Source organism: Mustela putorius, unplaced genomic scaffold (assembly GCF_011764305.1).
Source record: "Mustela putorius furo isolate JIRA1106 unplaced genomic scaffold, ASM1176430v1.1 tig00003899_pilon_pilon_pilon, whole genome shotgun sequence".
NCBI classification, from domain to species: domain Eukaryota; kingdom Metazoa; phylum Chordata; class Mammalia; order Carnivora; family Mustelidae; genus Mustela; species Mustela putorius.
In genome coordinates, this window is record NW_025422048.1 from 1,911,471 (window position 1) to 1,927,663 (window position 16,193).

Below are 16,193 nucleotides of genomic sequence, written 5' to 3' on the forward strand. Positions count from 1 at the left end.
GAATATTAAACTTGAAAACAAAACCAAAGAACTGTAGGTGATTTATCTTAAAAGCCAGCTGTGAAATACTCATACCATAAGCAATTAAGTGTATGTGCATATTAATGAAATACTTTTGATCAATCCTAAAGGCAGGTGTCATTTGATAGTGAAGCAACACCAAATAAATGACATTTTGATGTCTTTGTGGAAATGACGTATCTACAAACCCATGTCTCAGCACTGGTATTTATCTATGTAGTTCTGTTCTCCCAGTGATTTTAGGCAGCTCACTTTATTCAAAAACACCATCTCATGTTTACTTTCAGTAAATTTTATAAGGCAGTAGAGTACATTTTCTTCTGAAATCGTATTTTTATTGGCATTGTCTCTGTAAACTAATGAGTAAATACAAGTGGGTACACAGATAAGATAGATTTTATATTCTTTAATTTTTTTTTTCTTTCAAAAAGCAGTGTAGCCTTCTTTCTGTACTTGTGCATTGAAACTTTTGGGACTGATACCAATCCACTGGGGCCAAGCCTAAAATTAAATCATCCTTATTGTTAAAAGTTAATTGACAGTGTTAAGTACAAAAAGTCACCATTACTAATGAAGGACTGAAAGCTCAATGCATATAATTGTGGAATTGCTGCTACCCACATAACTGTTCAGGGTTTGGGGTTTTAACAGGAGAAGATTCTTGCACTTAACAAGAAAGCTATGATAAACAAGATGTACTGATTTCAACTCTAATTTTTAAACTACTACAACGAGGTTTGGCGTAGCTAATGTTACACTTGTATTGTAAAACTTAGGTTCCTGTTCTTTCTTCAAAGTCATCAGAACAACAAGGAATGAAGAGACTTTTGAACAATTGCCAGCTCTTGCCGTTGCTGTTTCAAGGAAGGAAATATTAAACATTTGCATGTTATTTAGGTAATTGCTATATACGTTTTTCAAACAAAATACCCCAATGCTCACATCCCTCCTTAACACTTAAAATAAGTGTTCTTAATATTAAATATACACTACTTACAGCTTCCATCATAATTTTGTTTTGCAACTTGGTAATTTGTTCCCTAACTTCACTTTGTTCATCAGCAAGAAGATGTTCATGCTCCTTCTCTAAGTCCTGCATACTCTAAAACAAAAAGCCTTGTTCAGTTATAAATCACCACTTTTCATCTCATGCTCCAAACACATAGAATTAAAAATTTCAAGGGGTGCCTGGGTGGCTCAGTCAGTTAAGCGCCTGCCTCTGGCTCAGGTCATGATCTCAAGGTCCTGGGATTGAGTCCCATGTCTGGCTCCCTGCTCAGTGGGGAGCCTGCTTCTCCCTCTCCCTCTGCCCTTCCCCCTGCTCATACACTTGCGCGCACACGCACACGCACTCTCTCTCTCATTCCCCTCCCCCCCAAAAATAAATAAATAAAATCTTTAAAAAATTAAATTTCAAAAGTAACAATTCTTAATATTCAAAGGATGCTCATTATTTATTCCATATAAAATACTACACCTAATACATGGAGATCAAAATACCCACTTAAGAAATTTTTTAAATGTTGTGTTTGAGTCAAATATAATTATTATAGAGACACGGCAGTAGTACACTTTTCTCGAAACAATGGGTTATAAACAGTTAAGGTCAAGGTGGAGGAAAGAAAAGAAAAGGACTGACAGTCTCATAGAATGAAATACCATAATTTCAAAACTCTCTAATAAGCTTTCTTTTTTTTTCTAATAAGCTTTCTAAACACCATGTAACAGTGCACTTATAACGAGTAAAAATCACTGTAACATGATCCCATTGGCGGGAATAAAATGACCTGTGACACGACCTCTTTAGGTCATGAAAAAACAAACATGTTCTGAATCTTTAATCTTCATTTAGCAAATAGTGATCTAGTGCATACTACGTAAAAAGTACTGTTAAGGACTGTGGAGGAATTTGAAAATGAATGCACGATCTGTTCCTTCCCTATTCCAGTGAGAATAAAAAGACATGCAAATGAAAACAACACGATTAAGGAAACACAACTTGCCATGACTGTGTACTGGAAAATAAAATTGATTCTGATTTAGTTGGCAAAAGAATAAGATTTCAGTAGGTAAAGGGAAGAGGGAATTGAAAGTACTCTAGAAACAAGGACATAAGTTTAGTGAGTGGGTTAGTTGGTGAGTTAGTGTCCTGGAGGGGTGGGAGGAAAAGGAGGAATGTAAGTATAAAACTACAAAGGGAGTCTTGTTACAGGGGCAGACGTTGAATTCCTGAGTGTTTAAAATGGGAAGCTAAAGACAGGTTTTCAGGAGGGAAGGTATACGTTTTGGAACATCATATTGCAGAACTGTGAAGGATGGGCTGGAGAAGAGAGAACTCAGATGAGAGTTTAATAGTATAAGCAAGAAAGGATGAGATCCTGAACTAGGGCAGTGGCAGCGGGAATTCAAAGAAAGATATTAAGGTACAGTTACAGAGGTAAAGTAACACCTCCCACACCCCTCCTCCCCCACCCCGCCCCACCTCCGCCCATACACACACCTAGAAAAAAAAGGGGGGGGGGAATGTGCAGGATTCCATCGCCTCCTAAATAAGTATATATCTGGGCGGAGAAGAGGTCTGTGTCACTGAGAACAATTTGCTAATGTGCAAATATCACAGCAGATCATTCTCAATTTACAAACATTTAGTCCTCTTCTCGCTTTTTCATTCTGTTATACATTTAGACCTTTCCATCTGATTTTAAGTATGCATATAAAGTCATTATTAGTCCAATATTCCAAAGGCAAATATGCCATGAAACACTCATGTAACACATTTGAATATGAGTGTTATTCATCAATTACAATTGCCTACTCATATTTAACAGAAACCGTTAATACAAGTCAAAGACACATAGAAGTGATTTATAGACTTCCTGAGTTTCCACTATATATTTATTGCTGGTCTCCTCCAAACTGATTGTTGAGCAAAAAATTATGATTGAAGTGTTATTAAAGTACCAGTTTTCTTCATAGCACCTGTATTTCTAGGTAAGATTCCCACTTTACAGTTCCCTGTTTTAAATGATTCCCACAAAACTATTAATTGATCCTAAAAATAAAAATGCATTTCCCAGTTATGCTAAATCGAAAACAATGAATTTCAAATGGAAAATGTTTAACAATAGAGACGTATAACCTAAATGTTTCCTCCGCATAGATTTGGAAAGAAACAAAGTAACTTCCACTTTTATGTACATATTATATATTTTTTAAAAATATTTACTTACTTATTTGAGAGAGAGAGAGAGAAAGAGAGTGCAAGCGCGTGCACATGCATGTGGGAGGAGGGGAAGAGGGAGAGAATCTTCAAGGGGAGTCCCCGCTAAGCAGGGAGCACAAGGCGGGTCTCAATCTCACAATCCATGAAATCAGAACCCACGACCTCAGCGAAAACCAGGAGTCCGTTGCTCAAACCACTGAGCCACCCAGGCACCCCTCCATGTGATGTTTCATAAGAATATATTGTGTTGCCAAATACAACAGACCTTTAAGAATTTCTCATATAAATTTTTAATTTTTTGCAGCCTCTGGTTCTGAACAACTCTAGCTTGTTGAAGAATCTTTCGTTGCTCTTGGAACATACCCTAAAATAGAAAAGGGTGATAAAATGTGAGTAATATTTAATACTTATAAAACATAACTACACATCAAGTTTCAAAGGAATATTCTTTAAATCAATACTTGTTAACATTTCCTGTTTTAACAACTTTTTATGACCAAGTTTAGGTAATTGTGTTCACCACTAATATACAAAAACAATACGACGATCCTACCTCGTAGCCATTAAGTAGGAGATTGTCTTTCTCACCCATATTGAAAACACGTTTTAATTTTTTACTTCAAAATCCACAAATGACCTTTCCAACAATGTGTTTACCACAGGCAGGCAAAAATTTATACAATAATCCTTTCTAACAGTAGTTACGGAAGAAATATTCTTTCTTACTTTCTTTCTTCAAGATTTTATTTATTATCAGAGAGAGGAGAGAGAGAGAGAGAGAGCAAGAGCGCACGCACAAGCAGGGGCAGTGGCGGCAGAGGGAGAACAGGCTTCTTGCTGAGCAAGAAGCCTGATGTGGGACTCGATCCCAGGACCCTGGGATCATGGCCTGAGCTAAAGGCAAACGCTTAACCAACTGAGTCACCCAGATGTCCCAGAGATATTCTTTCTTAACAACATTCAAAACATGTATTAATTCTTGGTCATTTCAGTATGCGTACAGGTGATCCTAGCCTCTCTGCTCCTTCACGTAATTTCCAGCAATAATTTTGTCCTCTTCCCTACTTTAGTCACTCACTTACATAGTCATACCCTGGATTCTGTCATTCCCGGTAACTGCAACATCTACATAATATTAGTCAAAGCAGAAACTAATATAGGAACTGTGTGTCAGGTACTGTTCTGGACCATTTTATTTATTTGTTTTAAGATTTTATTTATTTATTTGACAGGCAGAGATCACAAGTAGTCAGAGAAGCAGGCAGAGAGAGAGAGGAAGGGAAGCTTCCTCTGAGGTCATGACCTGAACCAAAGGCAGAGGCTTTAACCCACTGAGCCACCCAGGTGCCCCTGTTCTGAACCATTTTAAATAAACTTGTTACATATGATCTCATTTAATCCTCAAAACAACTCTACGAGGCAAGTACTCTTTTTTTTTTTTTAAATTTTTATTGGGGTATTTTAGTCACCATAGACTACATCATTAGTTTTTGATGTAGTGCTCCAAGAATCATTGTAGGATTCTTATTTATTTATTTTTTTTTTTTGAAAAGAAGGCACAGGCCTTCTTCTTCTTCTTTTTTTTTAAGATTTTATTTATTTGACAGAGAAAAATCACAAGTAGACGGAGAGGCAGGCAGAAAGAGAGAGAGAGAAGCAGGCTCCCCGCTGAGCAGAGAGCCCGATGCGGGACTCGATCCCAGGACCCTGAGATCATGACCTGAGCCAAAGGCAGCGGCTCAACCCACTGAGCCACCCAGGCGCCCCGTAGTACTCTTATTGTGTCTCGTTTTCTTTCATAGGTGAGGAAACTGAGTGAGGTACAGAGATAAACAATTTGTCCCCGATTTCACAGCTAGTACGGGTTAACCAGGATTGGTTCCCCCCCAAATGGTTCCAGAGTCCAGGCTCTTGACCACTGTACTATACTGTTTCTCCACTTGCCCCCCAACATTCAACCTCTACCTCCCTGTTTGTAGTTCTCTCCCTTTTTTACTACAGTTCAATACTCTTTCAGGATTAACATCTCGTTGACCCTACGACTTTTCATTGTCCCCAGTCCCCACTCTCATAGTCTCCCTTTTCCTCCTTCTCGGCTTAAAGTCCATGGCCAATCATTATACCATGCACTTGCACACGTACCTTGCCTCCCTTTCATTCTGTCAATCTGTGTGGCAGAATCACAACCCTGGAAAATCCAACTCTCCAGCTGCCCTGCCACAACCATGCAGAGTGATCTCACTTTAAATTCATGATCACTATGACACTAACCTAAATTCAACCCATAAGGCTTCTTGGCAGTGATATTTCCCTGGTCCATTCGCTGGCCCGCTCTCAGGAAACAATTGCAGGACTTCTTCTCTGCCCCCTAAAGGGAACACCTCCTCCACCACTCTAACTCTTAACGGGTGACCTTCCTATATCACTAAATAGACAGAAGCAATCCAAATAGAACATTCAGTCTCCCAGCACCACACCTTCTACCCACATTTACCCATCCAGGCTCATGGACTCTACATTCTCTCCTGTGTTTTTGCATGACCTATTGCTACTTGAGACTTTGATACAATAAATAAATCAATTTTAAAGCCAAGGCTGATACCAACAGCTAGTTTTTCTTCTTGTTCCTGGGCTTTCCGCATGTCTGTATCCCACTCCCAAAGCAAAGTCAGAAACTGCTGAGAATACTTGAGATGAAGATTCTGTCTGTAAACCATAACAACAAGCACTGTCATACTTCAAGAAGATAAGAAAATCTAACCATATTCAAAACAAAATTGATTTGACACAATTTACACTATAGAGGGAGAAGGCAGTAATAGCATAATGGCGGCTGAAATAGTCTCATGGGAAACAGAAAGGGCACGTGAACAATTTACTCTTATTCCAAAAGTATTGTTCCTAACTGGCCAACATATAAGCTCTCTCATATGCCTTACCTCTTAAAAACTAGTGAGGATTTACTGCGTTATCAATTTCCCAGAAGAATTCATTTTATCTAAAAGCAGTTTACTTTTCATTTCTTCTTACTGAAGAACACGTATGTTCTGATACGATAAGTAGATTCAATAAGGATATCATATGCATTTGTTATAGAAGGTTTCCAAACAGGACTATTTCACTTAAATATTTCCCCTCTTTGGCACAACAGTGATTTTTTTAAGAAAGAACAGTGAACACAATTTAGCTAAAATATGCAAATTATTTATAATATAAGATTAACCTTTTCTACATAACTGAATACAGTTAACTATCACAAGAATAATGGTTTAAGACATTTACCTGAAGTTCAGGTAGTGTAGGTCTAGAATAAATATGAATTAATGTTATAGAAAGAAAACTCAATTGTTATTTGAAAGGAACAAAAGGTCATCTTTATGGGCTTCTAGGAGATACATCTCAGTTCTGTTACGGAGTGAGGTTAACAGAATTAATCTGCTTAGAAAAAGATCAAGCAAAATCTATTTTTTACTGGAAAATTCAATATAATAGAATCTGTCTTAGGTTATTTGCACCAATGAATACTAAGAAATGATACAAATGTCATCGTGACTTGAAAAAGCAACAACAACAACGTCACCTTTCTTCTTGCTGTATCTTCCAAACATGCTCAATTTTTTCGTTAGTGGTTTTGACAGAAGCTTTTGCATTCATTTCGAACATTTTTCTCTTTGCAAGAAGAGCCTGTTTAATGTCAACTGTATAGAGAATATTCATTGACATTGAGCATTGAAAATTATTTTGTTTTCATGTATACAAATCAATATGGGTAAATGTTGCCTCGGCAATATGCAAAGACATTTAAAATTCATAATACAGACATCATAAATGTCCAATCACTGTGTTGTATACCTGGTACTAATATAATATTGTATGTCAGTTACACTTCAAAAAATAAAATAAGTAAAATAACAATTATAACGCAGGCATCATTTCAAAAAGCAAGATTTGCTCACTATTTTCTGTAAAATCTTCTCTAGTACTAGTATCCCAATTCTAACTTTTTAAAATGCAGGTCACCTTTTAGTTTAGAGATAGTGAAAAGGGGATAATAATAAAAATATTTTCCATTATCAAAATATGTATCGAGAATCCCAAAGACAGACTTTAATTTCCTTGTGAGGAAACAGCTGAAAGGCAAATTTTTCTAAATTAATAAAATACCCGCCAATTCTAGGCACATGTCTAGATGGATTGCCATTAGAATGCATTATATAAAATGTGCAATATTCTTAAAGATGATCCTCAAAAGGATGAAAATAATTATATCGCACATTAAAAAAATTATTTTTCAAGCAATCTAGTGAGTGATGCTTTTAACCATGTTCCACTAAAAGAGACAAGGGCTGTAGGTGTAAAAATTCTAATTTAAATAAATGAATCCAAAAACATTTTAAAAAATATTTTCATGGGGGTGCCCGGGTGGCTCAGTGGGTTGAAAGCCTCTGCCTTTGGTTTGGGTCATGATCTCAGGGTCCTGGGATCGAGCCTCACATCGGGCTCTCTGCTCAGCAGGGAGCCTGCTTCTCCCCCTCTCTCTCTGCCTGCCTCTCTGCCTACTTGTGATGTCTCTCTCTGTCAAATAAATGAATAAAATCTTTAAAAAAATATTTTCATGGAGTTTTTTACATAACACTTTTATGCATAAGTGCTGCATTTCACAGAATCTTAATACTTCAACTAAAGCTTTGTGAATTCTATGATTTGACTTTACCGATCTACAGTCAGTAGTTATTTTTCAGTAGTCATGAAGGATCTGCTCTATTTTATATATTTTATTCACCTGGAATCCATCTATAGTAAGAAGTGTAAGAAGTGTATTAGACAGCTCACAAAGCCAGCTCTTTGTGACCACTAAATAGAGCAAAGCTTTCAAACCATACTTGCTTGTAGGGTTGATTTCTATCGAAGAGCTGCAAATTGACTTAGACTCTGCTAAGTGTACTGTCCTGTAGTGCAGATGGTGTAACTGACGTCTGACAGAACAACATAAAACTTGGGAGTTTCGGTGTGATTGTATATTTCTCACTAGCTGGGAGAGTTCTTTAGTTTGCAGCTACACAGTTTGCTAATGAAAAATAACAATAAAGAATTTTTTGTTTGTTTGTTTTTTAGAGGATTCAATTTCTGCTGCTACTCCAAAGACTAGGACACCGGGAAGTCATGAAAAGTAATCAAATGAAGAAAATTTAAAATTGACATAAAAAATTGTTATATCACCTAATCTCTGTACACAAAAGGAGGTACACCCTTTTGTTCATTTAATTTATATTAATTTATATGAAATGTAAATGTGTACAAAATAATAGCATCATTCTTACCTCATCAATGTTAGTACCATTTTTACTTTTCCACATCAACAATGGAAAAGGTCAGTAAAGAAACTTGCGAAGTTGAATCATACTATATACTTGTATAATATCCTACACGCGAGAACAAGGCATTAAAATCAGTGTTGCAGATCCCTCACTAACATTTTTCAATTATAAAAGCCTTACGGTTTAAAAGTAACTTTTTTTTTCACTGCAAATATCATTTAAGCGTACCTTCTAGTCCTTGCAGCATCTTCTGTACTTCATTCCTGTGAAGAAGTTACATCAAACATTATTAAGGATAAACAGAGATCATATTTGTTTCGAAGGAAATGTCTCATTCTGGGATTTTACAGAGAATAATTGTTATGTAAGCCAAGTTGACTTGATCTGGTGAGTGAAAATACTATGAGCACATTACCCGACATCTTCCTCAAGTGTTTCTGCAGAAGGCCTTTTCCGCCCACGTTCATGGGTTACTGGATTGTTTCCTGCGTTGAAATAAAAGTGGAAAACATTTGAAAATGAAGTATGCCGGTGGGCATTAAGGAGCGCGCGCGATGCGATGAGCGCCGGGTGTTCTAGGCAACAGACGAATCGCTGATGAACGTCATATCACAAAGCAACGGTGCACTACGTTGGCTAACTGAACTTAAATTTAAAAAAAAAACAAAACAGAACAAAAAACAACAAAGTGTGGCCTTTGGGGGTCAGTTCTCAGGGAGCAATATCCTCAACTGTGGAGTGCTTCAGGCCTCCCTCTTGCAAACACAAGGTTTTTAAGGCAGCCATAGGAAAGGCAGCATGCCCGTGCGAGGTCGGATGCAACTAGTTCAGGGACCAGGACCACGCGACGGAGACAGCGTTACGAGTCTTTCAAGGTTAATGCCAGAGTACATCACCCAGCAGGTGTGAGATATTTTGGAAAGAAGGACTGCCGGGGGGAGCAGAAGAGCTGCTATCTAAGCCTCTGTAATATCCTGGTCTGGGACAGGAGGATCAAGGGGGCAGCCTCTGGTACCTCCAACTGCTTTTACATACGTGCGCGCGCGCGCGCGCGCACACACACACACACACACACACACACACACACAGAGGCACGCACGCATGCACGCACGCACGCGCGAGGAATTTACTGTTTGCAACGCTGAGGACTCCGAAGCAGTGACCTGCCGCGTGTGCGGTATCTACATGCGCCATCTCTGCAAAGGTGTCAGACAGACAGTACCTTGCACCTCTGGCCCGCTCAGCTGTCTTCTCTCTTGTCTCCCAAAGTCATAGGCTGCCATACCCTGAGCCTCCACGGGGGCCTTCGCAGCTCTCCCCAGGCGCTTCCTCCCAGCCGGCGGCATCCCGAGGTGTCTTCCGAGCTCTCCCGCACCTTGTGAGCGCAAACACGTGTTAAAGAAATGGGAACACGGTCAGGGAGCGATGCCAGGCAAGGGTCCCCTGCGCAGATCAGAGGGTGTGTGTCCTCATGTCTCTTGTTGGACCAGGACAGGGCAAAGAGGACGCGGCCGGCGGACCCCTTTCCCCTGCCTCCCCGTCCCCCCCCCACCCCCCCACCTCCCGACTCCTCTGCGCTCCTGGCTCCCTGCTCGGCCCCGACCCAAGGCACGCGACCCGACCCGGGACATCTCTCTGACTGTCAGGACCTTGCGCCACATTCTTGCTCCTGCATTGGGACAGAAGCCATCCCCGCCCCGTTCGGAGCCCGCGGGACCATGTGCTGGCCTGGAGGCCCAACCGTGGCCGGGACAAAAACAAGGGTCCCCTTGGAATGGATGGGGAATAAACCGTTCTGACCCCGTCCGGGGACGGTCAGGTCGAGTGGTGGTGGAGGAGGGGGGCCTCCTGGACGCTCCATCTGGACCCCAGGACGACCTCAGGGGACCAAACTGTCCTGCCGGGCCGGCCAGGCAGGAGGGCCAGAGGCAGACGGCCCCTCCTCACCAGCTGTGACCCTCCCAGGAAGTGGGGACCCCGCCCGGCCGGCCCTGCCAGCCCTGCCAGCCCTGCCCTCAGGGGCCTCGTCGTGTCCTGTCGGAGTCCCAGAGGACCTCATGGGGACATCACGTCAGAGGTGAGCCCAGCCGCCGCCGCCGCCCCACACCCAGGTCCCCTCCCGTCTGAGGAGACGCCCCCCCCCCCACGGCCACACAGTGCCCCCGGGTCCGCCTCCCTCCACGCTGGGGCCTCCCTGAGGGTCCCTATGCCCCACCCCCGTCCTCTGTCTCTCTCTGTCCCTCCCCCCATCCCTCCCGCCGCACAACGACCTCCACACCACGTCCTCGGCGAAGCTCCTCCAAGGGCGTCGTGAGGGAGAGGAGGCAGCCAGCCACGCCTAGGCGGGAGCGTCGCTGATTGGCTGGCATAGCGCGCATGCGGGAGGCGGGGCCTCGGCCGAGACACGCCCCCTGGACCAACCGCCGTCCAGGCACTCACTGGTCCTGAGGATCGAGGATCGAGGATCGCTGGTCGAGGGTCGAGGATCGAGGGTCGAGAGTCGAGGGTCGAGGGTCGAGGATCGAGGTCCGAGGTCCGAGGTCCGAGGACCCGGCTGCGGTTCAAGGACGTTACAACAGGTCATCTTCCGCAGAAATCACAAAAGGATACGGGAGTGTGGAACAGGTCGGTGCTCAAGCCTCCACCTTCCGGACCTGGGACACTTGGACAATTCCTACTCCGTGTCCTCCCGGGGCCCTTCCCACCCACTGCTTCCACTCCCAGAGGAATAGCCATCCTCCTGCTTGCCCTGTGTAAGCCACCCCCGCCCCGCTTTCTACGGTGTTTTGTTCTTTTGTTTGTTTATTTGTTTGGGTTTTGTTGTCATTGTCGTCGTCGTCGTCGTCGTCGTCGTCGTCGTCGTTTGGGGTGGTCGGCTGGTTGGTTTTTGTTTTGTTTTAGAGACCCGTGTATGTATCCTTGACGGTCCTGGCCTCCTGGTGTGCTGCCTGGATGGTACAATAAACTGTATCACGTTCTGCCTCGTGCCCCGCCACTCCCTTCTTCACCCGACACTGCGTCCTAGCAGTGTCTATACCATCCCACGGAGCCCTACTGCTCTCCTCTTCCCTGCGGCAGCGCACGCCACTGGGGGACGGCTCCCCAGCCCGTTCATCCATTGCCTTGTCCGTGCACATGTGGATACTTTCCACTTTAGAGCCCCGAAAAGCAGTGATGCTGGGAACACTCTGATGCCTGGCATACGTGCCAGGGTGTTTCGCAGCGCTTAAAGGAGTCCACGAGCTCAGAGCCGGTAATGACCTGTTCACAATCCCACCAGCAGAGCACAGCAGTTCCCGTTTCTCCACTTCTGTGCCAACACTTGTTATTCTGTTGGGTTTGGGGGGGTGGGGGTGGGGCGAGAGGGTTGTTTTTTGTTTGTTTGTTTGCATTTTGTTGCTTTGTTTGGTAACAGGCATCCCAACGAGTGTGAAGTGCCACCTCCTCGTGGTTTCGATCCGCACCTCGGTGCCGATGACTCCTGTTCCGTCCTTTCATGTGCTTCTGGGCCATTTGCAGACTTTCTTTGCAGAAATGTCCAGTCAAGTCCTTTGCCAACTTTTTAATCTGTCTTTTTTCCTTTTCCCATTGTGGCTGAGTCATAGGACCTCTTCATGTGTTCAGGATTTTAATCTCTTATCAGATAGACTGTTTGGAATTATTTTTATCCATTCCCCGGGCTGCCTGGGCGCCGTGCTGATAACGTCCTTATCAACACACGTTTTAAGCGTTGTTGTTTTCCGATTTATCCATTTCTTCCCCTTGCCTCCTGGGCCTTTTAGAATGAAATTGTCTGAACCCTAAGGTCATAAAAGTTTTCTCCTACATTTTCCTAAAATTGTTTTAAGGTGTTACTTTGCATTTTTTTAGTCTTTGTTCATGCTAACTTGATTGTTGTGTTCCCTGTCAGAAAGTGATCTAATTGCTTTTTTCCTCCCATGAAAAAATAATTGTGTCATCTTCCTTTATTGAATGGTGCCCGCTTTCCCCGCTGTCAGCTGTGCCATGTCTGTCATATGTCAACATTCTCTATGTCCCTGATTCTGCTTCTCTATCCTGCTCCACCGGTCATTTCGTTTATCCCGCGCCAAAACCACAGCTTCCGCTAGAATGAAGATTCTAAGTCAGATCCGTCTGACTCTGAATCCGTGAACATTAGCTTACACTGTGATGCCTAAGTTTCTTCAGCCGTTCCTCACAGCCTCCACAAGAGGGTCTACTCTACATATGAAGACACTTAGCGTCTTGACTCCTTTGACTCCCCTTTTGTCCTCTCCATTCTGAGCTTCTTACAGTTTCCTCAAGCACACCATTGCTGTTTCCTGCCACTGGGCCTTTGAACAAGCTCAGCCAGCTTCTCTGTTGGGTCTTGCTTGACACTCCTTCCTTTGCCTGCCACCGTGACTTGTGCTGCCTCTCTCCTCTCGCTGCACTGTCATCCAATCATCTGCGTGCTAATGAGACTGTACTATTTTGCCTCACTTTGACCATGCGGGAAACCTGCACAACTCTACCAACCAGATTTGGAACCTACAATTCATATTGGCCACTGTCTGCCCATTAAAAACAAACAAACAAAAAAAAAAAACCAACAGCACTTCTGTGGGCTTTACTGCCCTTTGAAAGTATACATACCCATGACTCATTTAATTACCTCAATAACCCTCTGGAAGATGAATTAGTGTAAGGCCAGATTATAATTTAAGAGGATGAGCATCAAAGAGTACAAATGTTTACCCAAGTTTGCAGAGCTGCGCAGTAGGGCTAGGGCCAGACCTTTGGTATTTTGGCCCGTTGCTGTCCCCTGGCCCTTGCCCGTCACTGTTTTGTGTCACTTTGCCTCTCTGGGAATAAACCACATCTTCAGCTGTGAATCATGATCTCCGGCAGTGTTGTCTCTTCCAGTAACACAGAAAATGGTTTGAAGAGTGTCACTGTAGACGTGGAGGTCCTTTACAAAGTTGTTGTTTTTTTTTTTTTAATATAATTTTTTATTTTTTATAAACATATATTTTTATCCCCAGGGGTACAGGTCTGTGAATCACCAGATTTACACACTTCACAGCACTCACCAAAACACATACCCTCCCCAATGTCCATAATACCACCCCCTTCTCCCAAACCCCCTCCCCCCAGCAACCCTCAGTTTGTTTTGTGAGATTAAGAGTCACTTATGGTTTGTCTCCCTCCCAATCCCATCTTCTTTCATTGATTCTTCTCCTACCCACTTAAGCCCCCATGTTGCATCACCACTTCCTCATATCAGGGAGCTCATATGATAGTTGTCTTTCTCCGCTTGACTTATTTCGCTAAGCATGATACGCTCTAGTTCCATCCATGTTGTCGCAAATGGCAAGATTTCATTTCTTTTGATGGCTGCATAGTATTCCATTGTGTATATATACCACATCTTCTTGATCCATTCATCTGTTGATGGACATCGAGGTTCTTTCCATAGTTTGGCTATTGTGGACATTGCTGCTATAAACATTCGAGTACACGTGCCCCTTCGGATCACTACGTTTGTATCTTTAGGGTAAATGCCCAATAGTGCAATTGCTGGGTCATAGGGCAGTTCTATTTTCAACATTTTGAGGAACCTCCAGGCTGTTTTCCAGAGAGGTTGCACCAGCTTGCATTCCCACCAACAGTGTAGGAGGGTTCCCCTTTCTCCGCATCCTCGCCAGCATCTGTCATTTCCTGACTTGTTGATTTTAGCCATTCTGACTGGTGTGAGGTGATATCGCATTGTGGTTTTGATTTGTATTTCCCTGATGCCGAGTGATATGGAGCACTTTTTCACGTGTCTGTTGGCCATCTGGATGTCTTCTTTGCAGAAATGTCTGCTCATGTCCTCTGCCCATTTCTTGATCGGATTATTTGTTCTTTGGGTGTTGAGTTTGCTAAGTTCTTTATAGATTCTGGACACTAGTCCTTTATCTGATATGTCGTTTGCAAATATCTTCTCCCATTCTGTCAGTTGTCTTTTGATTTTGTGAACTGTTTCCTTTGCTGTGCAAAAGCTTTTGATCTTGATGAAATCCCAATAGTTCATTTTTGCCCTTGCTTCCCTTGCCTTTGGCGTTGTTCCTAGGAAGATGTTGCTGCGGCTGAGGTCAAAGAGGTTGCTGCCTGTGTTCTCCTCAAGGATTTTGATGGATTCCTTTCGCACATTGAGGTCCTTCATCCATTTTGAGTCTATTTTTGTGTGTGGTGTAAGGAAATGGTCCAATTTCATTTTTCTGCCTGTGGCTGTCCAATTTTCCCAGCACCATTTATTGAAGAGGCTGTCTTTTTTCCATTGGACATTCTTTCCTGCTTTGTCGAAGATTAGTTGACCATAGAGTTGAGAGTCTATTTCTGGGCTCTCTATTCTGTTCCATTGATCTATGGGTCTGTTTTTGTGCCAGTACCATGCTGTCTTGATGATGACAGCTTTGTAATAGAGCTTAAAGTCCGGGATTGTGATGCCACCAACGTTGGCTTTCTTTTTCAATATCCCTTTAGCTATTCGAGGTCTTTTCTGGTTCCATATAAATTTTAGAATTATTTGTTCCATTTCTTTGAAAAAGATGGATGGTACTTTGATAGGAATTGCATTAAATGTGTAGATTGCTTTAGGTAGCATAGACATTTTCACAATATTTATTCTTCCAATCCAGGAGCATGGAACATTTTTCCATTTCTTTGTGTCTTCCTCAATTTCTTTCATGAGTACTTTATAGTTTTCTGAGTATAGATTCTGTGTCTCTTTGGTTAGGTTTATTCCTAGGTATCTTATGGTTTTGGGTGCAATTGTAAGTTGTTGTTTTTTGACGTAAATTTCAAAACAAGTTAATGGGGGAGGTACTATTTTTTGACATTTTGGAGGGCACCTAAACGTTATGAAATGACAAACCCATTGAAGAGTTCGTGCAGACCAGACCAGGTGACAAGCACAAGGGGGCTATCCTCGGCAGGGCAGAGATCGGTAGTTCAACAACGATTTTTCCGGTTCCAAATTTTCAGGGACATTCTGATGCTCTATGGCTGCCACGAGGAGGGGAATCTGAATTTGTAGGAAGCTGCCACAAGGGGTTTGGGTAATTGATAAAGATAACGTAAGGTAAGTGCTGTGGAGGGTCCTGTACCTACCTAAGCATTCCATCCTTCACCCTTTCATCCTTGCTACCAGAACCTTGACCCCATCGCATAGAGAGGGAAGCACATGGCCCAGTCCAGCTCCTGTCCCAGATGACACCGGTGGCATTCCTAGGAAAGCTTCTTGAACTGGAACGACGCAGCTGGTTCCCCGCTTTGATCTTTCCCCTTTCTCTTGCCAGCCAGCAATACGGATACAACGTCCGTGTCCTTGGAGACAAAAGCCACAGCTAAGCATAGAGGGACAAGAAGGAAGAAAGATCCTGGCTCCTTGAGCTGTGGTACCAGCGCTGAATGACGTATTCCTACTGTGTGTCACCAGGAATAAAGGTATTTGTCTGAGCCACTATTCAAAATGCAGCAAAATGCAATTCATAATGATAGAGCGGTGCATAACTGAAATTTCTTTTTACCCAACTCGTATCAGGTGCGGTGGGCTGTTCACTGTAACAGTTAAGCCCAAACACATTTAATGACTCAAAACTACTTCG

At 42.7% G+C, this 16,193-nt stretch overlaps 1 protein-coding gene across 1 annotated transcript; it reads right to left on the minus strand.

The window, feature by feature from the left end:
- Nucleotides 1-347: 347 nt before the first annotated feature.
- Nucleotides 348-10,903, minus strand: LOC101670158 (synaptonemal complex protein 3-like). The gene is made up of 9 exons (XM_045068190.1): nt 10,833-10,903; nt 9,785-9,937; nt 8,978-9,047; nt 8,791-8,825; nt 6,825-6,942; nt 5,851-5,950; nt 3,510-3,608; nt 1,019-1,123; nt 348-875 (listed from the first exon to the last, which is right to left on the minus strand). The coding sequence occupies exons 2-9, from the start codon at nt 9,906-9,908 to the stop codon at nt 822-824; spliced, it is 705 nt and encodes a 234-aa protein (XP_044924125.1). The 5' UTR covers nt 9,909-9,937; nt 10,833-10,903; the 3' UTR covers nt 348-821.
- Nucleotides 10,904-16,193: the final 5,290 nt, after the last annotated feature.